This window comes from Topomyia yanbarensis, chromosome 2 (assembly GCF_030247195.1).
Source record: "Topomyia yanbarensis strain Yona2022 chromosome 2, ASM3024719v1, whole genome shotgun sequence".
Taxonomy (NCBI): Eukaryota; Metazoa; Arthropoda; class Insecta; order Diptera; family Culicidae; genus Topomyia; species Topomyia yanbarensis.
The window spans coordinates 11,272,052-11,299,258 of NC_080671.1; the positions used below are offsets into that span (position 1 = coordinate 11,272,052).

Here is a 27,207-nt window from a genome sequence, read left to right on the forward strand (position 1 = left end):
TGAAGATCGGCGTTTCAGTCAACAAAAATCAAGAACACTCGTTGCTCTCTTTCTCCAATGTTTCGGTCCTTATTGGATCTTTTTCAAGGAAGCGAGAATTTTTGTGTGCTCTGTTGTCGTTTTGTTCATGCTAAGCAATCTAGCTGCCACACTATCATTTATCAGCAGGGCTGTTAGACCTACTCGTTGTAATTAACGTTTAAATTAGACATTTAGAATTAGACTACGATTGGCGTCACTGCACTATTTTATCAAAATCTCCGTTCACTCTCATTTTGTGTCTGTAAAAAATACGTAAATAACGTAAAATCAAAATGCAAATTCTGCACGATTCTTCGAAAAAAATCAACTAAACGTCTAGGTAGAGTTTGGAATAAACTGAATATTCATGCAAATCTTCGCCCAGATCAGTGATCAAACACGTATACAACATTGAGACGAGCTTTTCGACTGGAGATTGAACCACATTTCTATAGGCACTAAATCGTCAATTTAAATAGTCGGCACATCAAACGAAATAAGAGCGGAAGGGTGAGTGTGTTATGGAAAGTTTATATTTTCTTTTGCTGTATCGATAAAGAAGGAAAAGTTATTTTTAAACGGCTCTATATTAACATTGACAGCCATTAAGGTGCTTCTGAACTAGCTCTATTCTGGCACACTAAGTGTGCTTTAATCATCGCTATAGAACTATGAAGCCGTAAAGCATATCTTTTGTATGAAAATTTAGAATATATCTAAACCCATTACATAATACTTCGTGGTTACTTGGGCGAGCCCCAAATCACCGTTTTTTCTCACACTTTTAGAAGAAAATTCCTTGAACGTGCTATAAAAATACAACAATTATCCATTTTAATCACCAGTTAATTAAGGTCACTCTACCTTCTCATCTCGCCCAGCGTAGAAACTAAAAATCGTTCCGCTATAGATACACGGCAAAATCCAACTTTTTCATACGTAACCATTTCATGCGGATCAACCGAAAATGGGACGTTTCATAAGACAATACTGGTTATGCAATCATGGTAGATTCATATGCGCGAATTCTACAAAAAGACACTGCACCACGGAAAACATTGTGCAAAACCAGCTAAGAACAGCCCACCTATTATAACCGAAAACAGCACACCGTTATCTTATGCCAAACTACAAACGGCTACAAAACCAATATCTTTGGATCTGACACGAACAAATATTCACTCAAAAACAATCACGACCAGTGTCTCTAAGCCAACAACCGGCACCACCAGTAAGGAAGCGAACGAAGAAGAAGACGGATGCGTTTGTCCGTACGCTCGCATTTTTGTTTGACGCTCTAGTGCTTTCTTCGAAAATACTTTGAATTAGCTTTTCAATATTTTGTAGTGTATTCCATCAATTCAAGCAATAAAACTCGTTTTTAACTTGTACACAAAGTAGGCACGTCCTTCAAAAACGTTTGTTTTAACAAATGTCAACTATCAAATAAAGTTTTCATTTTGTATACTTCCATCATATAACAATTTAATAAATCGAATGATTATAAAGAAATTACCACAGTGATGACCCGATTTTATCAGCACCCAATTTTATCAGCCCACGATTTTATCTACCCCCGATTTTATCTACTCACGATTTTATCAGCTTTTTGACCCGATTTTATCAGCTTCATATGAAAATTGATAGTTGGTAGTTTTATGGGCTCTAGCAGAAGAACCAAGTTGAATTCGAGTAAATCCTTTCTTGGGCATATATTTCTTATCTTGAGATCCGAAAAATGCAAAAATAAAAATGTCAATTTTTTTTAAATTTTGCGCTGTCACACCCGTTAAGGGGAACTTAAAGAAAATAATCATAAAAGGTTGCGAGGCTATATCTAAGAATCAAATATTTTAAGAGCTTCGGTTTATTAAAATGGCAGAAAAATATGTGTCCCGATTTTATCAATGTCCCTATTTTATCAGCTTAAAATTCGCCAAGAGGCTGATAAAAACGGGTATTCACTCCTTCTTCCTTCTTCCGGATCAAACCGCGGGCCCCCAAATACGACCCGGGCCCCAGTGCAGTTGCCCTGGCTGCCTCCCCCTCTAATCGGGCCTGCAGAAGAACCGCAACCGGTTGCTACATCTGGTCGTTCAAATGATCAAAGATGATGTACTTATGATCGGATAACGACGGTTCGAGCTCGTTTGGGTACGAGCCTGTTCGACAACTCATTCGTAATGCTGTCAGCGCTGAAACTTACATCTAACACCTCTTCTCTGCCAGATCGTAGAAATGTTGGGTGATTTCCATTATTAAGTATATGCAAATTTGTGCTACCCAACTAGTCCATAAATTCGGTGCCTCTCATAATGAAATCTGAGCAGCCCCAATTTATGTGATGGGCATTTGCTTCACTGCCGACTATAAGTGGAAATCCATTTCTGCCACAATCGATATAACCCTTTTAAAATCATCAGAATCAGAATGATGATTCATGATGCGGCAAATATGCCGAACAATAGACGTATTTCCTGTTTATGTTATCAACAGTTACATTGACTGCCACAGCACAAATATCATGAATAGTTGTGAGGTCGGATAGAAGATATGCGTCAATGACACTATTCACATGTTTGTATGCACGAGGTATTTCACGTGGATTTGACGGCGATGGTGGCTGAGTGGTAAGCGTGACCGCCACTCATTCCAATTTGCCTGGGTTCAATTCCAGCCGAGGTCGTTAAGATTTTTCTGAGGTGAAAAAATCTGTGGCCACGTCTTCCTTCGGAAGGGAAGTAAAGCCGTCGGTCTCCGGTCTTTGAGTTTGGTGGATCGATATCTAGTCCAGATAGTGAAGTCACCTCTCTGGCGTCGGTAAAGAAGAAGTGATCCAACTTCTATACTCTTACTAACAAAAATATCCTCCTCCTGTGATACTTGTGGAGTGCGCAGTAGTATATACGGCCTCTAGCAAAAGCAAGTATCGGACTAACCATTCCTTCCCTTTCCTTCCGCGATCTACGTTCGGGCCTGGCGGGTGCCGGTATTGATCAATACTTTAGGATTACCACCAGGCGTTGCATATTGAAAGATGTTTCGCTACTCCCAAGTATAATTATCTACTTATTCTCTGTGCAACTTCAGCTAGTCCAGATCGATAACGGAGTAACAGCCAGGGGTGGTCGCACAAGCTCAAGCCTCAAGCTCACGAGGTATTTCACGTGGACATGCCATTTTGTTGTAAGTTACGAAAACGGGGTTAAGAGGCTTTACGACATAGAAGTTTCCTTTATGGAAATACGGTTCCTGAACCTATGGAAGCTTTTTTTCCTGCAAATGACGGGATAGATTCATAGTTGCTGTACGTTCACGCTGAAGATTAATTGTGCTACTCTAACCATGGTCAATCAGAGCATTGCACATTTCATCACCGGAACTTAATGTACAGCAACTAGAAGATACCAAACACCCCCACGATTTACGAAAAAACAAACGTCCACTATGTGAGAGATTCGCTCAACACAGCAAGGACAATACCCACGACACTCTGCGCGCAATCGGCATATTTTAATCATGCCAGCCATTCAGTCCTCGGCATGGAGAAACACTTCGACTCGAGGACTCCATGACATGGGATCTGGAACCCAGTGGATCAATTTTTGGCAGAGATACTTCAACCCGCCGGATGCCACACGGCCTCTAGGCTGGTTTAGTCAGGAGAAAGATAATAGACTTATCAATCTCCTAGTTCACCACAGCCACATATGTTGTTAGTCTCCTCTTACGACATGGGAACAGAAACCAGTGGGTCAATTATAGGCTGAAATACTTCGAGACATTTCAGCCCGCTGGATACCACACGGCACAAATAATTGAAACTATTTTTACGTTTCAATTATAAAGGTTAATCCCATCTTTTTTCGTTTTCGAAATTACTTACTAAGTTCTCTACGAACACCAACCTATTAGTCGCTCGGCTAAAACTTAACACCAACTGAATTCCACCAACTTCGAAACATTTAATTGGCTGGCGAAGAATTCAATGTGCGAAAAACGAGATTTTTGGCGTCACAAGAGACTGAATACCACACCTGACAGTAAGTAAAGGGTGTCCCACATCATATTGCATCACGGAACAAAACGCTGTAGAAAATTACCTAGTGGACCGATTTCTTTCCAACTTTCAGATAATAAAATATAACCATTAGTAAGTTTTTGGCATGTTTATTTCATTCAACTCCAATACCATGCGCGCACCTTACGTTTAACTCCATTCATTAGGCTCTCTAGAACATCGGGCTACAGCTTCTTCTGTACGGAAACCCACTTTTCATTCATGTCTTCGTCAGATTTCACTTCCTTAGGATGCTTCCGTAGTGCCTGCTTCATAATTTCCCAGTATTTTTCGATGCACCTTAGTTCCGGTGCGTTGGGGATGGAGGGCGATGGTTTCATGTCCTTGGGTACGAAAGTTACCCCGTTGTCTTCGTACAACATTTGAATAGTGCCACGAAACTAGATTCGGCCAGTAGCTCGTGCCTCAACAGAGGAATCAGACGCTTCTGTAGACACTCATTGAGGTAGATCTCCCCGTTTACAGTCCCGGTAGTCACGAACGGCGCACTCCGTTTGCCACATGAGCAGATCGTTTGCCAATTCATGTACTTTTTTTGGCCAACTTTGAATGTTCTGCTTCCTTACTTCCTACGGAACATCAAACTTGTGGTGCTGGGCGATGAAGAACGGTAGCCCCGGAAGTCCGTCGTGACGTAAGTCTCATCATCCATGGTGATGCAATGAGCCTTCGTCGGCATCTGGGTGTACAGTTTCCGGGTCCGTGACATTGTGCGAATAATGCGCACTACCTCCGGCGTAATTCCCTTGATTAGAACAAGAGAAAATACGATTGTCGCTGGTTGAATTTTCCAGTTTTCAACTGCAACCAGAATTGCATCGGTTGGCAATCCGTCGGCGAATTCATTTGGGGTTTTCGATTGATTGACACCGGTGTAGTGGAGTGCACTGGATTTGCACTTTATAGCAGAAGTGTCAATGGAACATACCCAGTTTTCTGCGCTTCTGCTAGAAAGTTCAAAAACGGTGCAGTTTCAGTGCACTCCACTACACCGGTGTCAATCAATCGAAAATCCTAATTGAGTACATACGTTGGAACGGGTTGGTCGTTGTCGATGTTATTCCCAATATTTTTCTAGTGCATATAAGTGTTCTAAAACTATTTTTTCTTGAAAATGGTGGGGCCACAAAAACAAAAAACCTGTTTTCATGAAGATAGCACAAGTAACAATTGAAGTTTTTTAGCATGCTACAAGTGCATAAAGGCGAGATTTCCCAATAATTGTAGATGTTTGATTTGTTTCCTTTTCTATGGACTGGAAACACGTGGGCTGCTTTCCAACTGGAAGGAAATGTGCCAGTAGCGAGTTATAGTTAGTTTGAAGACTGGTCGAAAGGGATTCAAGAAGCCCGCTGAAGTATTTTTGACAAAAATCGAAGGAACGCCCTCTGGATTCGGGGAACAATATGGCTTCAGCTTGGAATTTGCTGCAAGAAGGTCAGCATTTTTCTACACAGTTTCATTGCAACAGTGATTTGTCTAATCATTGGATTTAGGTCCTATTGAAAATTTTCTTCTGATTTTCTCCTGCTAAAAACATCGTTTAATAATTGATGATGAGAAAATTAACTTGCTGTTGCTTATAATGTTTCGATTAGAAAACAAAACAAAAAGTAAAACATTTGTATCTATTTCGCTACATATTTACATCTGTACCTTCTCCTATTATCTCTTTCAGTGATCCGTCCTCGTTGCTAGGAGTACGTCTGCCACCGGACACGGAAATCATCAAGTACACTAGTTCAATCGTAGGCCCGAAAGTACCAGGTTCGACCAGTCGTGGACGTAAGAAACCCGTATCGTTAGATGAAAGTTCACTTTTTGCTCAATTACACGGTTTAAGTACAGCCAAACGAGCGAGACTGGATTCGAATGATTTCGGACAGCAGGGAGGGCCGGGTAATTCCGGGCCCGGTAGCGGTAATAACAACAGCGGTGTTGGTGGTAGTGTGGGTGGCAACTTATCCGGCCACGGAGTGGGGGGTTCTGGTGGTAATGCCGGAGGTGCTGGAGGAAACAATGATCGAATCGAAGTCATTAAACTGCCTCCCACGATTACGTCCAATGGTGTGTACAATGCTGGAAAAGGTACAACTTGAATTATTCTAATGCATGTTCAACCATCACTTTATAATTATGTTTATTTGCAGGAAAAGACCAAATATCCGATCCGGTAAACGAATGGGCCGGACTAAATCTCAGTTCTAAGTCTTCATCGTCGATTGCTTCTTCGTTGGCAGCTGCGGCGGCGGCTGCCGCTCAGGCGGTTGTTATTGACCAACAGGACGACGCGCCACTTAATCTATCGATGAAACCTTCTAAGTCGTCCGAAAGTCGCGATTCGCCAGCTCCACCGTCCGGTTCGTCGACGCCCAGTGCTAATAGCTTGCAGAGCCTAAGCACAATCACGGCCGCTTTGGGAGCTTCTGGTGGAACCGGTTCCTGTAACTCCGATACGCCACGATGTGAGTGTAACAAACGAAGAAAATGTATGAACTAAATAGCTAGTAGTTTATTGACTTTTGAGCTGGAATGCTTGAAAATTTTATCCAATAAGTCCATAGATTTGCACCTTGCATGTTTAACCTCATGATCCCAAAGCCGATCCTATCACACATTGACCGTGTAACATGTCCAGTAAGCTACTTACAAAATTTGCTGATTCAAGAAAAGATGCCCGCGAAACAACATAAGATTTTCCACCTTCTTTCTCTCTTCCACATATGAACGTGTCGTGATAATTACGCGCAGCCCGTCGAAAATCCAACAACAAGAGCCGTTCGGCTGCTGCAGCCTATGCGTCCTCGCTGGCCACCGGTGCCTCTCTCGGTGGCAGTGCTTCATCCGGTGACAGCAATAGTGCTTTGAACAGTAGCATCAGTTCGCTGCTATTGGCTGCCAGTGGCGGTGCTGGCGGCGGCGGCAGCGGCAGTGGCAGCTCCGCCACCAGTGGCAACGGAAACCAAACGGCCGGTGGAAGCGCTGCCACCGGTGCAGCAGGTGGTGGTAGTGGTAATGGTGGAGGTAACGGTGGCGTCAGTGGTGTCAACAACCATTTAGCCGCCCAACTTGGGCTCAACAGTTCCCTGTCCGAGCTGTTGAAGATCTCCAATTACGAGGAGTACGATTATGCGGCACTCGCTGGATGTTAGTATCGTAGTTTTCTGTATACCACTACCCATGTTTAGCGTGATGGTAAATGTTTATTTAAAGTGGCAAAACAGTTGAGTCTCTATTTGGAGTATCTTCAAAATTATTCGCTATCAACTATTTTTGTAATATTGCCACATAAATTTTAAACAACTAAACTATCCGGAAAAAAGTATTTTTGTCGTGATGCATGCAAAATAAATGCGCAGTACGATTCTTTATATATTTTATTAATAACGAAATTGAAAATTGCAAGTAGAATATGTTGATAGTATGAAAGTATGGAACGCTTGGTACAATACAATTGAGCATCATAAATAGTTGAAAGAAAAAACAGAAATATTGAAGAATAATTTGAGAAGAACTTGGAATTCATGATATCTTTCAAAATACAACACAATCGAAACATAATACTAATAATAATGATAATGCCAACATAGAACAACAACACTAATATTCTATAGCAAGAGATAGACTCTAAAAAAAATCATTTTCCTTTAGTAACATTGAATAAGAATTCTTGTGTGAATTTTCTATCATAAATCAGGAAGTAGTCACTTGATTAGCTATAGACAGAAAACCAATATGCGATCGACAGCTTAAAATATGCCAGGTATCTAGTTTACGATTCAAATCTGTCTGAGGCCGCTTAATACGATTTGTTTCAACAAGTTGTGTAATATTTTGCGATTGAAAATATGGCAGTACATCCCTAGCAGCGATAAACGTATTGATTGCTTCATCCGAATATTTCTTTCCAGCTCAATTTAAGGAAGGCCGTCCGCGCAATCTTGGCCGTGGGGTTTCCAAGCCGAAGAAGAACACGGTGGCATCTCTGTTAGCTCAGAGCCGTGCCGTTGGGTCGAAACCGCTGACCGCTCAGCAGCTGCTTACGCAGGAAGCTGAAATAGTAAGTTGGGCTTCATTTGATCCAATGAGCGATATAGTATATATATTTTATTTAATCACAGGAAAAACTTCGCCAAGCAATGATCGAAGCTAGTCAATCGATGGACAGTACCTCCAACACTAACACCGATAGCGAAAGCGTTGCCGAAAGTGGTATGTCCGAATCGGAGGGCGAAGAACAAATTAATGTAAAGGAGTTGCGAGTTCCGCTGGAAAAGGGCTGGCGCCGAGAAACGGTTATACGTGGTTTGACGAAGAACGGTCAGATCAAGGGAGAAGTGTTCTACTATCCACCGCAGAGTTTGAACAAGATGAAGGGAATGAATCAGGTGCAACTGGTAAGGCATATTATGAACAGCGTTATAAAATAAAATTTACATGTAATTAATTTCTTCGTTAATCTTCACCATGTAGTATCTGGATCAGTTTAAGCCGAAAGACTTGACGCGGGATAATTTTAGCTTCTCAGCGAAGGCTATCGTTGGAACGTTTCTCCAGCCAGCTCCTCCTCCCTACGCAACCGATGGCGAATTTATCAAGATGACTGACGCGGAAGTTGCCCGTAGGTTAGAGGAGCTTAAAATGTTCACTAGGCACACTGCGTTGGGGGTTGAACAACGAATCGAAATTGCCAAACAACAGCAGGCTTTGAGGGATGCCAAAAAGATGGCCAAGGATGAAATCAATAAGATCAAGGAAAAGGTTAGTTTGTTCAAATAGAGGAACAGATAGAGATTTGAAGCCTTTTTACCTTAGGCACGACAGGCGAAAGAGGCGGAACGCAACGAGCGATTGGAACAGCAAAGAAAAGAACGGGAATTGAAAAATCAGCAAGCTTTGGAGGTATGCATGCATAGGTTAGTTGAAAATGAATTCAAATCATGGAAAAAATCTTATTTTAGGCTAAAAAGAAGCGGGAAGAGGAACTTGCTCGTCAGAAGGCTGAAGAAGCTGCTCGCAAACAACAGGTGAGTGCATTGTTTGCCATCATCGTTTTACTTTAATTTGATTCACCTTTGATTTTCTTTCAACAATAACATATCTGAATCCGAAAATTGGCATTTTTTACTCGCACCATCTTCCATCAACGATGATGTTTCGAACAAAAAAACCTAACTGATTTCCAAACAAAAACAGGAGAAAGAACAAAAACGACAACAGGCTATATTGCAAAAAGAGCAGGTACAGATCGGCCACCGTTACGTGGTTCCATTCCCTGTCATTACTATTGTAGACCAATAGCAAGTGTTTGTCATCCTTCACATAGTTTGTAGATCATCGCCAATAAGAAGATCACCTTAGGTTTCTTTTAAGTTCTAAAAGTACTTTGTGTGTGTCCACTTTATGTTTTTTTGTATGTAATTGTTTGTTATATTTTAGTATTGTGCACCCAATTGGTAGTTATTCCCCAAACTATTATTTCGCTACGTCTAAAATAGATCACTTCAGACAGCATTCGTTACTAATAATGTCTAGTGGAACCCATCTACCGACATAAGAATTAGAAATGCATCCAAAGTAAACAGTCGAGTATGAAATGCCACACCAAAGTCGAAACGCGAATATATACTCTGAAAACTTTCTGTACCAAAATATCATTTTCGATTGACATTTGGAACAATTTTTCGTTTGTTACCATACAGGAACTCGCCAAACAGAAAGAGCTGATGTACGCGGTTGAAATGGTAGGCTTCAACAGTATCTTTTAGGATCTTTCTTGTTCAGTTAAATTTTTATTAATAATTAACATTGCAATTGGTTCGGCTGTTTTTTGCTTCGTCTTTTGTAACTAATTATTATCTTAATTTTCTCTAATATATTTCATTATCTATATAAGATTTCACTCCGACAATACATGCTTATTGTACTGGTTGTTTGGCTAGGAAAGGTTGATTGTGAAATATTTGTTTCCTAAACACTTTGCTTACCTAGACTAACTTTCTTTTGATCTGAGAAAATTGTTTCAATACAATTCATTATCTAACTGTCTCATTGAACTTATCTCATTCGTATCACATAATAACCAAGTAAAGATTGGTTGATCTTAGCTCTGAAAAAGCATGTCTTTTTCGTATTTCTTGTAAACAAAATTATGAGCGTTATCGGGACTAGCTTAAATTTCTCATGAATAATAAATTGGAGCAGAAAATCATACTTTGAATTAGGACATCATCCAGAGCGTATATTGAACAACACCGAGGTCGGTCAGACCTGGATGTAGTTCGTAGAGAGAAAAAAGAAGGAATGTTAGTCAGATACTTGTTGCTAGAGGTCTATCAGACTGCAGGCTGCATATCTGATTTGCATACGAACGCGATTGATTAAAACATAACAAATATGCGCAAGCTTTTTTTTTTGTTTTCGTCACTAGGCTATGTTCCATTCATCCTGTTTTTACTCGACATTTTTGTCCCAATTCTGTCTGACTCTGATATGTCTTAATCGCTCGAAAGACCGCAAAGAATGTCACATCTCGAGGCGCTACCTTTTAATTTCCAACAAGGAACTGTCATCTTAGTCCTGTACATGCGTTCGATACTATTTGGCATATGTTTTGTCCGATTGTATACCACCAGAAAGTCATTTCCTCGAAAGCCTTTCCCCAGAATTCTATCCTTCAGAATGTACAATTCCCCAAGAATGTACCATTACCACGAATGTACCATTCCCTAGAAAGCCATTATGCAGATTGCCGCATTACCCAGAAAGTCATTCCCCAAAAAGTTAATGTTATTGTTATTTTTTGCAATAATGCTAAAGGTTTGCGCATTGTTTAATTCAAGGAACTGGTAAACTGGCGCTTATATCCGTACACTGAGCAAAAAGCATCTGAGAATTTCATAAGTCTCGGCATATGAACCAACCTTCTGACGATGTCATTGAACGCTTTAGAATGTCATAGGCAGGCTTATGAATTCATTGATCTTTATTCATGCACTCCATACACGTACAAATAATGTATTTCATAAAACAGTCTTATGACTTCGCTCCAATATATGCCTTTAAGAACTTCATAAGTTTTTCTCATGAACCCCATATGAGATCTGTTATTGATTCTATAAAATTGTCTTTTGTTTTTCATAAACGTCACTTTTGTGAAAAGTTCATAATTGTTTCTTATGAATTCAGTACTGGCCTTGACGGCCAACCAGGAGTTAATAGTTTCAGCACTTTTTGATTACCGCTATTTGAAACAAAAGAAGTGAGATTTTCAGTCAAATTGCAACAATTTTAAATTGTTTTTATGTTATTGAATAAATTACTGTGAGCATTAAATCTGTTTACATGGTTATGATTTTTACAGAAGATATCCGATTATTTGAAATGAAATAAGTTGTGCATATAATTAGTGTCTGACGCGTATTTTATAATTGTCAAAATCATTTGAGAAGTAACAATCATTATCATTCAGTTGTCAAGTCCAGTTTCCCAGTTGTCTAAGCCCAGTTTCCCAAGAAATATTGACGAAGCGTTGCTCATTATGTACAAATTTTAATATTTAATGAGAGTTTTCTCTTCAATCTTCTGAAGGGATCTTTACTTGGCGGTTAATTTGTCCCGAAATGAGTTCTACAAGAAGACCACACGAATGAACTCATGAGAAATGACGTTCATGTTTGACAATTCTCAGTGATTTGTTTACTTTGTCAGTTGCGTGAGTTGGAGTGCAACGGGTGCCCATCTGTTACATTCAAACTCACGTAACTCCCATGTAAACAAACCACCGAGAATTGTTAAACGAAGTTCATCCGGCTCATTTTGTGGAGTTATGTCGGTTGGTGTAAAACCGAATATCCTCGCAAGGTTGATTTTTACTGTTGATTTTTTGTCTACTAAAAATGCTCGAGAAATGTCAGCCATGTTCTTTTTTTATATAAATGCACAATAATATCCATAAATAAAAAACTTATGGCATTCATTCGAACATTGTAATGAATTTCATAAGACTGTTCTATGGAAATCGTTATTTCTACTATGTTTTCTACTTATAAATGTCAGCAATTTTCATAAATGGGCACCTATGGCGTTCATTCGGACATTTTCATAAATTTCATAAGATTGTCTTATGAAAATAATAAGAGATGGATTTGGAAAGTTTCCCCTCCAAATCATAAGACAGATTTATAAAATCCATTTAAAATCCTTATGTCTGAAAGTCATAAGACGTTTTTATGGAAATTCAATGTAAATTTTGCTCGGTGTAGCACCATAATAGCAAATGTGATCACAGTCACAACTAAAAATAAATTCAAAATGACCGCAAACGTTGACGAAGAATTGTTTTCGAGTATTATGTCTGTAGCCTTAGTAAACCATTCAATCGGCTGGATCGTTCTTTTACGTAGGGGAAAGTGAGGCAATATCGCCATGTGGGGCGAGTTGAGCACCCCCGTTTTCCGAGAATCTATGAACAATTTTCGATTTTTTTGTTTGCACGAATGCTCCGGCAATCACCATTACATGATGTAATACTTCTATTGCGACATAAAACAAATCATAAATCACAAAAAATACAAAAATCTGACAAGATTTCAAAGAAAATGTTATAGGATTCAAGCTATATGAAATAAGCATTCGCATGACGTATGTGTGTGGTAATTGAAAAATGCATATATCTCCGGAATATTTAACGTCTTTCTAACTATTTCAAACAAAGTCTTCTTAAATTATGACTATGTAGTTTCCACAAAAAATCTGCGAACTTAGCTCTACACCATGGGGTAAAATGAGCACCACGCAAATCTCATATGAGTTTATGCATTAAATTCAGAAAAGTTATCCGTATGTAAACAGCTTATATCTGAAGCTACTACGAACGATGAATAATAACATTTGCTCGAGAAAGTAACTCGCAAATATATTATTTAAACAAAATGGAAATTTGAATCTAGTAGTTCCGAAAATGCTGTTAAAAAACTATAAAAAGAATTTTTGAATTTTTCCAGCGCTTTTAATAACTGCATGTGAAGAATATGTTGTATACTACCAATAGAGGGAAATTTGGGATTATTTGTATGTTTTGCTGCAGATATATTTGCCTTCAACCTTAGGGTGCTCATATTGCCTCACTTTTCCCTACGAAACATTTCCAATACAAAAAAGGATAAATTGTCTAAAAACCCACCAAACCATTTGTCAAAATATGTATTCATTTGGATTTTAATATAGGTTCAAGGAAAGCTCTTAAGAAGGAATCAACACCTATGTTTCGAAAAACCGACTAGACGAAAAGATCCCAAATTTGCGTGTAAGAGTTTTTTGGTATAAAGATTCAAAGAACTACTCATGTTTGAAAGAAGGAATCAATTCCTATGTTCGAGTAAATCGGGTATGCGAATGGATAACTGGCTTGCTTGCGAGGAGCCCCTGCTTTTGACGGCTCATCTTCAGCAGCTTTACAACGCATCAGTTTCTTGACTTCGGTAATATTCAAATTATTAAAAGAAATGTAAAAATACTGCTATTGTCTAATCTCCTAGCAGTGCACTCTTCGAGGGGAGCAAAATGCCAGTATTCTGAATAAGATTTTTGATTTTCATCAAGATTTTTTCCTAATTCTAACCAATATTCTTTCTTACCAAAAATGTCTGAGAAATGGTTAGAGAATCTCGGGACTATTCCAACCTACCTGAGAAAATCGGCTTTTTAGGTAGGTAAACGTGAAATAATGCACCGGTCAAAGGTCCCAAATTTTATTGGAGCCATTAAAATTAATTTGCATCACCCCATGGCCCAGTAATCGGATACGCCAAAAACGTGAACTCAATTCACTAGAAGCCAAACCATCGAATATATTCACAGGATGTCTGTGGAGGAATTGTTCGTATGAATATTCCCCACAATCCGATAAAAATTAAAGTTAGGCATGGCGATCTTAAAAGATTAACTTTTTATACTGACGAGGTAGAAAGATGGTTTCTTCGACAAATGCTCACAATGAACAACTTGTATGACTAAAGATTGTTGATTAATAAGCGTTTTCTATGGTAACCCCTTTAAATTTAGTTTTTTTTAATATAACTTTTTTCACTGTTACTTTTCGTGCAAACGATTTCTATATAATCATTAACACACGTAAGGAGATTTTCGTCACTCATGTACAAAAGTATCGATTCAACCCTTCGAAGAAAACCGATCCATGTAGCTATGTTGGAACATGCGATCGCAACCAGTGGAAGTACGTTGCTTCCGGAATAAGAAAAGCAGCAAATGGATGTGTTGCAGTGACGCCAGTTTTGTGGTGTAATCAAGAAATTTTTGTCGCGCAACATTTTTAGCGCTATGCGTAAGCAATTGACTCCCATTGATCAGAACACTGTTATTTTCTATCCAGCAAACAAACAACTAGCGAATTGTGAATATTAATGAACGAAAACGATTCGATATGACTCCGATACGATACAATTACGATTCTTCTTCAACGTCGATTTTTCCAAGGATTCTACTATTTCGACAGTGAAAAGAGGACACCACAAGCAAAACGTCAACGTCAAAATTTAAAGAAATGTTCAGTTTCAGTAGTGGAACACAAACAACCTGCGAGGATGCCTAGGTGATCTGCAAAGGATCATTGCTCAGACGCTGTCTATCAACTTGCCTAGACAGGAGACGAACATTCGAGATCAGACGAATCCGTCTTCATGGTTTGGACACAGATACTCGTGGGATGCCGCCAGCGGAGATAACATCCACAGAATGGTGGGTCCGGGTCGATGTGCCATCCCAACCAATATTTCTGGATACCGAACTAGTAGATGTCACCGGCAGGATTAATTACCCAGTCCAGTACACCGTTATATCCCTGTACATCCACGGCAGTACTCGGAATGGGAGCTTCAAACTTCAGTGGCTCATTGAGTAAGCTGATACCCCATTCGTGATCATGGAAGACGTGAGCAGACACCACACGATGTGGGGTTCACGTACATGCAATAGGAGAGGAAACGATATTACCGAAATAGTCGAAAAACGGCGCCAATGACAGTTCGACATTTCTCCGCGGACAGACGGTCCTTGCCGATTCATGCAACAGTAACCACTTGCCTATTCAGGTTACGTACGATCAGACGCCACCTTCAACAACCCGTCGAAGACGGTGACTTTACGATCGTGCAGAGACCGTCGACGATCTGATGAATCGGGACGAGCCATACACGCCGGATGAACTCATCATCATTTTAAATCAGACTGCAGTTTCCTGCATCCCCAGGACAAGCTTGTGATTGTGCCCAGAGGTCGGAATACTCATCAGGGTTCGTCGAACTGCGCTACATCCACTGAAGAAGACTGCTGTGGACGATCCGCGCTGATGTTAGCGAGCGAATGACTTCAGAAAGGCCAGGAAAGCCACTGAAGACGCAAAAACACCAGCTGAACCATATTCTTGGAAGGTATTACGTCAGACTCCTCGACATCAGAGTTGAGCGTTATCATCCTAAGTGGCAAGCGGCGACTCAGTGACTACGCCATTGCCGTTAACGGGTGCACGACAATCGATTCCACGTTCATGGAAACGAGCTAGGTAGGCACTTCGCTTCCCTGTCTGCAGATGCCGCCCTTCGACCTGTGTTCCTGCGAGTTAAGCAAAGCGCTGAGAGTAGGCCCGTCCGTTTCGAATCCGATTCAGTACAATTATACAACTTTCTCTCGAAGTGAACTGTGTGCGGCGTTGGAGTCGGTGCACGGTAAGTCGCCGGATTGGACGACGTTGGCTATCCACTACTTCGAAATTTCCCGTCGCTAGCCAAGCGGGCGATATTGAAGATTATTAACCACATCTGAGGTGGTGATTCGATGCCCGCTTCATGGAATGAAGCCCTCGTAATTCCTATCCCAAGCGATGCCATGGGAACAAAACGCCGGGTGATATTTGCGCCCAATCAGTTTGCTCCCCTGATTCGTTAAGACGACGGAGTGAATGATCAACAGACGGCTGATGGACTTACTGGAAGAACACAAACTCAACAATAGTTCGTGTTCCGACGTAGAGCAGGAACGGGTGCCTACCTCGTCAGTTTTGGACGTGGCGAAAGCTTATAGTACCGCCTGGCGTCACGGAATACTACAACAACTGGCCAACTGGAACATGCCCGGAAAATGGACCGCTTCTTGGGCGACTATCTGTATAGCCGCATTTTTCGGGTGGGAGTCGGAGGTGCCCAATCCGGCGCCGTTTCGGTAAACTTCAAGTTGCCGTAACTGCGGCGAGCCGATGGGCGGAATCAGTCGGCTTTAACATGTAACATACCAAAAGCGTGATTACGCACTGCTGCAGTACAAACATATCGCTACAGGGAGGCCGATCCTGCTGGCCGAAAAGATCGTTCCCTACCGCAAAGAACCGAAGATTCTGGGGAGAACCATAGACAGTCGCGTCACATTTTCAACGGACCAAAGTCGACTGCCGGAGCCGATTGTAACTTATTAAATCAATCAGCTCCCAGTACAAACGCTGCTATTGTTACGCTGCGCTAAATATTGGCAAGGTGCTAATACAAGTTATTTTATGTGGTGGAGCTGACGTCCTGTAATATGGAATCCGCTCTGTTTCTGACCAGCACATCTGCGTGGAGTTCGGGATTCTCCCCCTTCTTTGGGCGGATGTACTAACCAACGCTAGAAGAGCACTGGGATTTTTTGAGCGGACAGCCGGAGAAGACCGGTTCCTGTTACAGACAGCCAGCGAGATCCATCGGGAATATACAGATGTGGTTCTGCAACCAATCGCCCATCTGCAAACCCAATCTGGACACAAGTCTGTCGACAGAGCTGAGGGCCGGCGCTGCTTGCGGATTTCTTGCGGATGTTCACCGACGGCTTCAAGATCGGTAATTGCAGCCCGGGGACAACTTGACAGCTCCCATATATTGAACTCATAAGCAAATTTTGTGGTGATTTGGTGATGTCATGGCGGCTCGAATGGAACAAAATTTAAAAAAGGCGCATCCCATCTATTATTTTCTATAGCTGTAACAAATGAACAATTTAAGCATTTCTATTACCAAATTTATTTCGCTGTTCAAATTAAAAACTGTCCATACCTTAACAGAAACATAGATTCCATTTTGGATCTAAAAAATCCAAGAAAAATAAATTGATTTTCAGAAATACAAGAAGATGGCTTTCAAAATCGAGCCACTTCCACTTATATTGAAATTTCCGAAAATCTTCGAGATCGAACCAACATGAAATCCTCCGATAGACGCCGTTCAATTAGTTTTCTGTCGGGCTGGAGCTGAGTAATATGCGAAATGAATTATGAAGGAATCCGTACCAAAACCATCGCAAAATCTTTTGGACAGAATTATTGCAAAAGTCGAATAAAACTCTGGCAAGAGTCGAACATAATTGTATATGGGGCCGTACACAAATGACGTAGCTTTTTTCGGCGATTTTTGACCCCTCCTTCCCCCTCGTAGCATTTGGTCACTAAATTCTAATCTCCCCCTCGTAAATAACGTAGCATTTACCTACCCCCTCCCCCTCGTCCCATGCAAAGCGCCCGGGTGATGAAAAAAAATTACATGTTTTTCAATTATTTTAAATACATGTCCTTTCAAAATGTTTGACGACTTTTATCAACATTTTCATTATAACAGCAAATTGCGTGCAAAATAAGCCCATTTCATCACAAATATAGTGTTGATTGTTTTCATTGGAATTTTATAAGGGGAGCATAAAGAGAAGTTCTCTCAGTTCACAATCCTGCAGCTGCCAATGATTCTAAGAAGCATACGTTCATCTAAATTACTAAATTTTGTTTGGTTGAATACGAAGTGAAAATTTAATTTAGCTCCCAAACTAAGTCTAATAGTTAGCAACATTAACTAACTAATGTAGCACGTTAAATCCGCATTCAAAATCTTTTCGTATTTTTGTAAACTTGTAATTCCGCGAATCGTAAAATTTACCTCGTGAAAAACCGCATCAAAAGTAACTTGTTTGAATTTAAATTTATAATAATGGAATAATGGAGGATCATTAAATTGTTTTCTCTAAACAATGGGTTTTAAACTTAATGCTACGTCGCACAACATCTGACCCTACCCTCCCCCTCGTCACACTTCGTCACAAATTTGGTACACCCTCCCTACCCCCCAAAATGCTGAGTTATTTATGCATGGCCCCTATTCCTGGCAGCATTCTAAAACCGGGCACTACCGGTTTGCTGCCAGAATTCTGGTAAAAGCGCACAAATTCTATCCAAAACCAATTTTGCTGACTATGTAGAAAATCCGACATATTTCGTTTATATTCCCAAACAAAATTCTAGAATTCTTAACGTTCTTAATTAATTTGAAACAAGATGTCAAATGTTCTCGAATTGTTAGGCTTGGTGATTTACTTTCATTGGCCAAAATGATTTTCATTCATATTTCTCGGGCAAAAAGCATAAATGATTTACCGATTACACACTTCACACAACAATAAAACAAAAAAAAACAACGACTTCCAATTAAAATTATTAATAAGATTTATGTACCTTGCTGACAGTTTCCAGTTAGTGATAAATTTATTCTCTAATAATTGTTTTCTTCATCCACATTTTGGAATACGCTTTTTCTAAATGTTGTTCTTGCTGCATTGACGGCGTTCACGAACGAAACACGCTTTTCTCTTGAAACTATTTCGTTTCGTTGTGCGTGGTACTCGTACGGAGAAGGCATACTAGCGCCACCATCAAATTAGTGGTACATATATGAAACAAGCACTATCTGTCAAGTTGTGCCCGGGCTGGGTAATTGTGACGATATTAATGAATAGCATCAGTAGGCCCCTCACATTACGATTACTTTTGTTGACATATGCGAGGAGACACAGGAAAACGTGGCGATTCGCGAGACAAGCAACTGTGGATTCGCATGTGAAATAAACAACTTAATAAATAATGTAAAAACGTCTTTACATTTATTACATTGGCGACGAGGATTTAAGTGAATCTCGCGAGCAGTTATGGCGCAAGGGTCGCAATTTCGGTATTTCGACGGAGAAACGGAAGAGTGGGAGCTGTACAAGGAACAACTTGAGCAGTACTTTACGGTGAATAAAGTAGAAGAATACATAAAGAAAGCGATGCTCATCAATCACTGCGATGCGAAAACATACAAGCTACTGCGGGATCTCTGCACTCCAAAGGCACCGGCGGAAAAGACGTACAAAGAGTTATGTGATTTGTTATCGAAGCATTTTACCCCACCAGTGGTCGTACACAATGAACGTCGAGTTTTCTGGCGAACCAGAAGACGGGAAGACTCCTGTGGAGAGTGTGAATGCCTGGGCGGCGCGAGTGAAGAATTTGGCATCAAACTGCAAGTTGGGCGATCACTTACAGCACGATTTACTTAACAAATTTGTTGATGGCTTGGAGGGAAAAGCTTATGACAGAATATGTGAGGAAGACGAGAACCTAACGTTTGAAAAAGCGTATGAGATTGCTGTAAAATACGAACCGGAAGAGGTTGAATCAGCCGCAGTATTTCAAATAGGTAAAGGAAGGCAACAGTCCGAGCGGGGCCGAGGACAATCCAAATTCACTGCTAGAAATTCGCCGGGAGGAATCGATACTCGATATTTGGTGTGTAATCGGCAGGGCCATTTCAAGCGGGATAGTAGATTCAAGGATTATGTTTGCCGTAAGTGCAACAAGCGGGGCCATCTTCAAGCAGCGTTTTCCGCCAGAGGAAACTTCTTCGTCGAAGGGCAGGAGCCGGTGGAGCAAGATGCGACGAGTGATGTGAATTTGGAACAAAATTTTATCAGTAAGTGTGACGCTTCGATATTTTCTATTGAGAGACGAGTCGTTGTAGAGCCAATGGAAATAGAGGAGACAAGAGGCACAAAATGCAGTTAGATACAGGAGCAGCTATATCAGTAGTTTCAGTAGCGTATTACGAGAACAATATGAGCACGTATGGGTTACGACCTACAACCCTGCGATTGACAGGTTATAGTGGAGAGCAATTACGGGTAAACGGAGTGGTAGATCCGGTGATTGTTTTTGGCAGTACGTCGAAAAGCATATCTTTTGCGGTAGTTGAAAATGGAGGTCCACCATTACCGGGAAAAAAACTTTGTTCGATCTTGTAAACTAAAAGTCGCATGTGTTAATGCGGTGGAAGGTAAAATGAGCTATTTTCTGCAGCGGCTACTGGACAAACATCAACAGTTATTCAGTGAAGGTTTGGGACTATACAAATATGGTGCGATTAATATTGAGCTGGAAGACAAAGCCCAACCAATTTTCCGGAAAACAAGACCAGTGGGATATAAGTTCGTGGATAAGGTGGAATCAGAATTGGAGGCAATGGAACGGGATGGTGTGATTACCAAATGTGACAACTCTAAATGGGGCACCCCCTTAGTACCGGTACTGAAGGGAGATGGTAGTGTTCGTCTATGTGGTGACTATAAGAGCACGGTCAATCGTTAGGGTAAGGTGGGGCAAATCCAACCGTTGGGTAAACCCGACCCCCTTCTGTTACCAAAAATCAGAAGCACTACGCGAACTAATATCAATGTTGTCGTGTAGAGCATCGAAAATAATCATAATGGTGGTATGACAGCATTTCATTAGTCTACATTGAGATGCTCAAACGACAAAAAGTGTTTTTACAACTTTTGATTTGACTTTTGTGTATCATTGACTACAGGATATTTCTGATTTTTAAAGTGATTGCATAATAAATGTAAGTGGATTTAAATTCTTTGATTTAAGTCCTACAAAGTGCGTAGATGGATTTAGTTCAACCTTTTTCATATTTTTTTTTTTAATTGCATCGTAATGAAAAATGACGCGGTGGAGCAAATCCGACCTCTAAATATTGGGGTAAATCCGACCGCTTTTTTGCTAAGAAAATTTTTATTTATCAAATTGAAATATATTTTTATTGTTATTATTTATTATTTTTATGCAAAATGGTTCATAATTCCGAACGAAAGACACAAAAATGTGATGATTATAGTATTCGTCGCGCAATTGCTCCGATGCAAATGTGAATATCATTACGTGCTACTGCTCGTAATTCTAGCATTCCAAGATTGACATTGAACTCCATTTTATTCAAGTTACAATTCCACAACATTCATAGATTTATCATTGAAAAACCATAAAATTTGAGTAATATCTGCACTAAATCTACCAAAAACATAGGGGGTCGGGTTTACCCCACCATTTTTGAAAACAGCAAAAATGCACATTTTTGTAAAACGCTTGTATCTCAAGTTATTCCCAAGATCCAAATGAAATGCTGTATACAGAAAGTTGCCCAGGAGTCTAACCTTTAATTTGATACATAAAACGACTTGATCGAATGTAAAATTAGCATTTTATAGCTAAAACCATTTACTAGGTCGGATTTGCCCCACCTTACCCTATGTAAAAGATGTTATTCACCCGTTACCAACAGTGGACGAAGTGTTCAGTAAATTGAATGGAGGAAAAAAGTTTAGTAAATTGGATCTATCAAAGTGCTACAATCAATTCGAACTGAACGAGGAGTCTCGAGAAATTTGTGCGATTTCGACGAGTCAGGGGGTGTATAAGATGAATCGTCTCGTTAGGAATCGTTCAACGTGAACTGGAAAAGTTGCTCTGTGGCATAGCGGGCGTTCAGAACTTTTTGGATGATGTATTGGTTACGGGAAATTCTGACGAGGAGCATTTGGAGAATCTGGCAAAAGTGCTTGGGGTGTTGGAACAGGCGGGGCTAAAACTCAATCGGTCAAAATGTCAGTTTTTCAAGGACAGTGTTACTTACGTGGGACATGCTATCAGTGAAGATGGATTAAAGAAAACCAATGATACTATCAAAGCCATCCAGGAAGCGCCCCAACCAAGGAACATTCAGGAAGTGAGAGCTTTTGCAGGCCTGGTAAATCATTATGCGAGGTTTGTTAGGAACATGGCGGACATATTGAGTCCAATATATAAGCTTTTGAAAAAAGGAGTAAAGTTCATCTGGTCTACCGACTGCCAGGAGGCGTTCATGAAATCGAAAGAGGAGATATGCAAGGATGTAACTCTGGCTTATTTTAATTCTAACGCAAGGTTGATAATGATCTGTGATGCATCGATGCAAGGAGTTTCTGCTGTATTGGCTCAAAGAGAGGCGAATGGGCGAGAGAGGCCAGTGGCATTCGCATCTGGAGTATTGCATGCTGCCGAGAAAAACTATAGCGTGATCGATCGAGAGGGCCTAGCAATCGTGTTTGGACTGAATAAATTTTTCCACTACCAAATCGGCAACAATTTCGTAATTCGCACCGATCACAAACCGTTACTGGCTATTTTCAATCCGCACAGGGGTATACCAGTTATAGCAGCTAGCCGTATGCAACGATGGGCCAACTTTCTGGCAGGGTTCAGCTATCAAATTGAATATGTCAGGTCAGGAGATAACATTGCAGATTATCCGTCGAGGGTGCCGCATGAGTCATGGAAACTTTGGAAAGAGGATGACAGCTACGTAAATTTTCTCAACATGGAGGATACGGTTAAAGTAGACAGTGAGGTATTACGAGCGGAAACGGATAAAGATCCAGAACTTAGTGGCGTCAAAGACTGGTTAACAACAGGAAGTAAAAATGATGCGGTGGTTAATGAAGCATTCAAGAGAATTGCTACAGAATTATCGGTGGAATCAGGTCTCGTGATGCGAGGACTACGCGTCGTGGTGCCAAAGAAGCTAAGGCAGGTGGTGTTGAATCAAGTGCATCGCTCACACCTGGGAATGGTGAAGAGTAAATCTGTATTGAGAAGCTATGTATGGTGGCCGAACATCGATGCGGAACTCGAACAACACATCAGAAATTGTTACGAATGTCTGACGATAAAGCGAAGCTGATTCCCTGGCAACCTCCACAAAAGGTATGGGAGAGAGTAAATTTGGATTTTGCTGGCCCGGTGCAAGGTATCAGTTACCTGATCGTTATTGATGCTTTGTCAAAGTGGGTGGAAGTGTTCCCGACACGAAAATGTGATACTGAGTTTGTGTTAGAGAAGATATGGGAATGTATTTCGCGGTTTGGATTGATGAAGGAAATTGTTTGCGACAATGGTTCGCAGTTCACAGCCGCAAAGTTCAGAAACTGTTTGGCAGCTAATGCAGTTCGACTTACTTTCACAAGCCCAGGCCATCCTGTAACAAATGGACAAGCAGAAAACGCTGTGAAAACATTTAAAGCATCACTGTTGAAATGTTTGATTGGTAAGGAGTCAAATGTTCGGGAAATAGTTGCCAATTTTTTACTCGGGTAGCGCAGTTCAATACACTGCGTAACAGGTTTTTCACCGGCTGAAATGATGAGAGGCAGAAAACTAAGCACCTCGTTGGACTTGATGTTGCCTGGGGCTTTGAAGAAATCATCGGCGATAGAGCAAGAAGCGACAAGCGCAATCATTAGACAACAAAAATCTCAAGTTAAGAACTGTAAGGGAACCAGGGACATGGAATTCGATGTTGGCGATAAGGTGATCGGTCGTGACTATACCAATCCGAATAAAGCCGGGTGGATGTCCTGAACAGTAACCGGTATACAAGGAAAGCGGAGGAAAGAGGAGGTGCGGCGTTGTGTACTTGATTCAGAGAGATCACCAGCAACAGAAGGAGTACATCAATCACCATTGATTCCCGCAGAAGCAGCCCGAGAGAATGTTCAGAAAGAAAAAAGTACTACACTAGAAAATGGAGCAGAGGAGGATGAGAGATATCTTTCGGGTACAGATCCTTTAGAGATACTATTAATGTTACAAGCCTGCAAAGTGACGATAGTAGTGAGGGTTTAGACTTAGCAGGTTTCGATAGAGGCAGGTGGAAATATCGAGACGACGCAGGCAGAATACGGAACACGATTACTTGGTTGTCTGTTCTCTTTTCAGACTTCAGCATTTAAACATCTTTTGAACGTATGCACTTTATTTGATTTTTTTTTCAAATCGTTTATTTGATAAGGCACGTTGCGTTAGCTTAAAGGTGCCAATTTTGTTTTGTTTTACATTTTAAATTGCTTAAAACTAGGGGATTACATATTGATTTTTTTAAAATGAAACTAATGCGATTTTATAGCTATCTTATATATCTACACAAGGGGGTAATATTATTTTCGTAAGATTAGGGGGGTCATTTAGTTTTTGGGGCAATATGGTTCGACATTTTTATCAGTGAGATTATTGGAGCAAATAGTGTTTAACTAAGGGGGACAATTTTTTACGACTATCTTAAAAGTAGGAATAACTAGATGGCATGATTGAATTTTGTAAAGATTCGTAGTTATAGTTATTTTTGTGGGTAGTAGAGTTGGAAATTTTCAACGAGATTATATAATATAATAGTTAAAACTAGAAGAGACAAGAAGAGCTAAATGCTTCGTGATGATATTGGGGGGGTTAGGGGTGTTACTTCTGGGTATAAGAGTCAGGGGAGGGAGGGTAGACAAAGATGGCAGGGAGAGAAAATTATTTCAGTTTCAGGCATCGTGAGATCAACGGATGGATCACAAACTCGGGTGGCCTTCATCAGGGGAATCATGTACTGGGACGCCGGGTGGTCCTCCTCAAGATGGCAGGGGTTTTTCCAGCCGATTTCGTAGTACGGCTTAGATGTGGATCGGCTACATTTCGAGTTAAGCGTATTATTTTCGTGCCGTAGGTCCCGTGTTTGTTGGCTCATTCGATACAGATGCTTTGATACAGGTGGAAGAGGGTTCTGAGAATGATAAGGAAAATAAGAAGGGGCAGTTAGACTTGTATATTGATGGTTTTCACAAAGGTGTATATAAGGGACATACAGAGGACATCGCGGCTTGCCAGCACATCTCGAACCGGGACGTTGGTTGGTCTTCCTCGGGCCCGCAGGGTATCCATTAGCCGAGACCTGGCGGAACTGTACTCGGTGCACGCCCAGACAATGTGCTCGATATCGTGATAGCCGTCGCCACAAGCGCAGATACCACTATCCACGAGCCTAATACGCCGGAGATGTGCATCCAGCGTGTAATGGTTTGCCATGAGTCGGGACATCACACGAATGAAGTCACGACCCACATCCATCCCCTTGAACCAAGGTTTCGTCGATACCTTAGGAATTATCGAATGTAGCCACCTTCCCAGCTCCCCACTGCTCCACGAAGTTTGCCAACTTTCGAGGGTTCTCTGATGAGTAATACTGAAAAATTCGCTGAAGCAAATTGGTCTTTCGTAAACGTCTCCTTCTAAGGCACCCACCTTAGCTAAGGAGTCTGCCTTCTCATTGCCCGGAATGGAGCAATGAGAAGGGACCCATACCAAGGTAATCTGGAAAGAGTTGTCAGATAAAGCACTCAGTAGATCCCGTATTTTCCTCAAAAAATACGAGGAGTGCTTTCCATGTTTCATCGAGCGAATAGCGTCAATGGAACTGAGGCTATCCGAAACGATGAAGTAATGGCCTGCGGGTAATGTTTCAATGACTCCAAGGGTATACTGAATGGCAGCTAGTTCTGCGGCGTAAACTGAAGCAGGGTCACTGAGTTTGTAGGAGGCGGTGAACTTTTGATTGAAAATACCGAAGCCAGTGGACCCTTCGAGGTTTGATCCGTCAGTATAAAACATCTTAGAACAGTCGACTTCTCGGAATTTATTATAAAAAATGTTTGGAACCACTTGTGGGCGTATGTGGTCCGGAATTCCACTAATCTCGTCTTTCATGGATGTGTCGAAGAAAACAGTAGATTCAGAAGTATTTATGAAATGCACACGGTTGGGATTGTAAGAAGAAGGGTTAATATTCTGCGCCATGTAGTCAAAGTACAGGGACATGAAACGGGTCTGAGAATTGAGCTGAACAAGCCTTTCGAAATTTTCAATCACGACCACGACCAATCACGGTTCAAGATATCGCATCGAATGAGCAATCGATATGAGAGTTCCCAAAATCGATTTTTCAACGGGAGAACGCCCGACAGCACTTCGAGACTCATCGTATGGGTCGACTGCATGCACCCTAAGGCGATACGCAAACAACGATACTGAATTCTTTCGAGTTTGATGAAATGTATGTTCGCGGCGGAGCGAAAGCAGACGCATCCGTATTCCATTACCGACAGTATCGTTGTTTGATACAACCTAATTAGGTCTCCTGGGTGGGCACCCCACCATGTTCCGGTTATTGTACGAAGAAAGTTGATCCTTTGCTGGCATTTCTGTTTCAGATACCGAATATGGCATCCCCAAGCACCTTTCGAGTCGAACCAGACCCCTAGATATTTTACTGTGAGCGATAGTTTGACCCATTAATAGAAGCTGTAGTTGTGCTGGTTCACGCTTCCTTGAAAATACAACTAGCTCAGTTTTCTCCGTGGAGAATTCGATACCCAGCTTAATAGCCCAAGCAGACAAATTGTCCAGGGTATTCTGTAATGGTCCTTGTAGATTGACAGCTTTGGGTCCCGTAACAGACACCACGCCATCGTCTGCAAGTTGCCTTAACGTGCAGGAATTGTCAAGACATTCATCAATGTCGTTGACGTAGAAATTGTATAACAGGGGGCTTAGACATGAGCCCTGGGGAAGGCCCATGTAGCTAAATCGTGATGTCGATAAGTCACCATGCGAAAAATGCATGTGCTTTTCCGACAACAAGTTTAGTAAAAAGTTGTTTAAAGTCGCTGAAAGACCATGCTGGTGCAGCTTCTCTGAAAGAATGTTGATCGAAACTGAATCAAAAGCCCCCTTAATATCAAGGAACACTGATGTCATCTGCTCTTTGCTAGCATAGGCCATTTGAATTTCAGTTGAGAGCAACGCAAGACAATCGTTCGTCCCTTTGCCTTTGCGAAAACCAAATTGTGTATCTGACAGTAAGCCATTTGCTTCGACCCAATTGTCGAGGCGGAATAGGATCATTTTCTCGAACTACTTCCGGATACAGGATAGCATTGCGATCGGACGGTACGAATTGTGGTCGGAGGCTGATTTTCCTGGTTTTTGGATGGCGATGACCTTCACTTGTCTCCAATCGAGTGGGACAATGTTAGCCTCGAGAAACTTATTAAATAAGTTCAACAAGCGT

General features: G+C 41.1%; 1 protein-coding gene across 20 annotated transcripts in view; it reads left to right on the forward strand.

The window, feature by feature from the left end:
- LOC131682355 (uncharacterized) overlaps positions 1 to 27,207 on the forward strand; it is a 184,867-nt gene that overhangs the window by 135,430 nt on the left and 22,230 nt on the right. For 13 of the 20 annotated variants that reach the window (XM_058963767.1, XM_058963776.1, XM_058963777.1 and 10 more), the window contains exons 7-16: positions 5,781 to 6,190; positions 6,253 to 6,567; positions 6,854 to 7,249; positions 8,014 to 8,162; positions 8,224 to 8,499; positions 8,576 to 8,863; positions 8,918 to 9,004; positions 9,064 to 9,129; positions 9,299 to 9,343; positions 9,805 to 9,846. In XM_058963767.1, coding sequence (XP_058819750.1) covers positions 5,781 to 6,190; positions 6,253 to 6,567; positions 6,854 to 7,249; positions 8,014 to 8,162; positions 8,224 to 8,499; positions 8,576 to 8,863; positions 8,918 to 9,004; positions 9,064 to 9,129; positions 9,299 to 9,343; positions 9,805 to 9,846 — 2,074 coding nt within the window. The remainder of the gene's footprint in view (positions 1 to 5,780; positions 6,191 to 6,252; positions 6,568 to 6,853; positions 7,250 to 8,013; positions 8,163 to 8,223; positions 8,500 to 8,575; positions 8,864 to 8,917; positions 9,005 to 9,063; positions 9,130 to 9,298; positions 9,344 to 9,804; positions 9,847 to 27,207) is intronic. The other 7 variants (XM_058963772.1, XM_058963771.1, XM_058963773.1 and 4 more) reach the window with 6 other exon arrangements.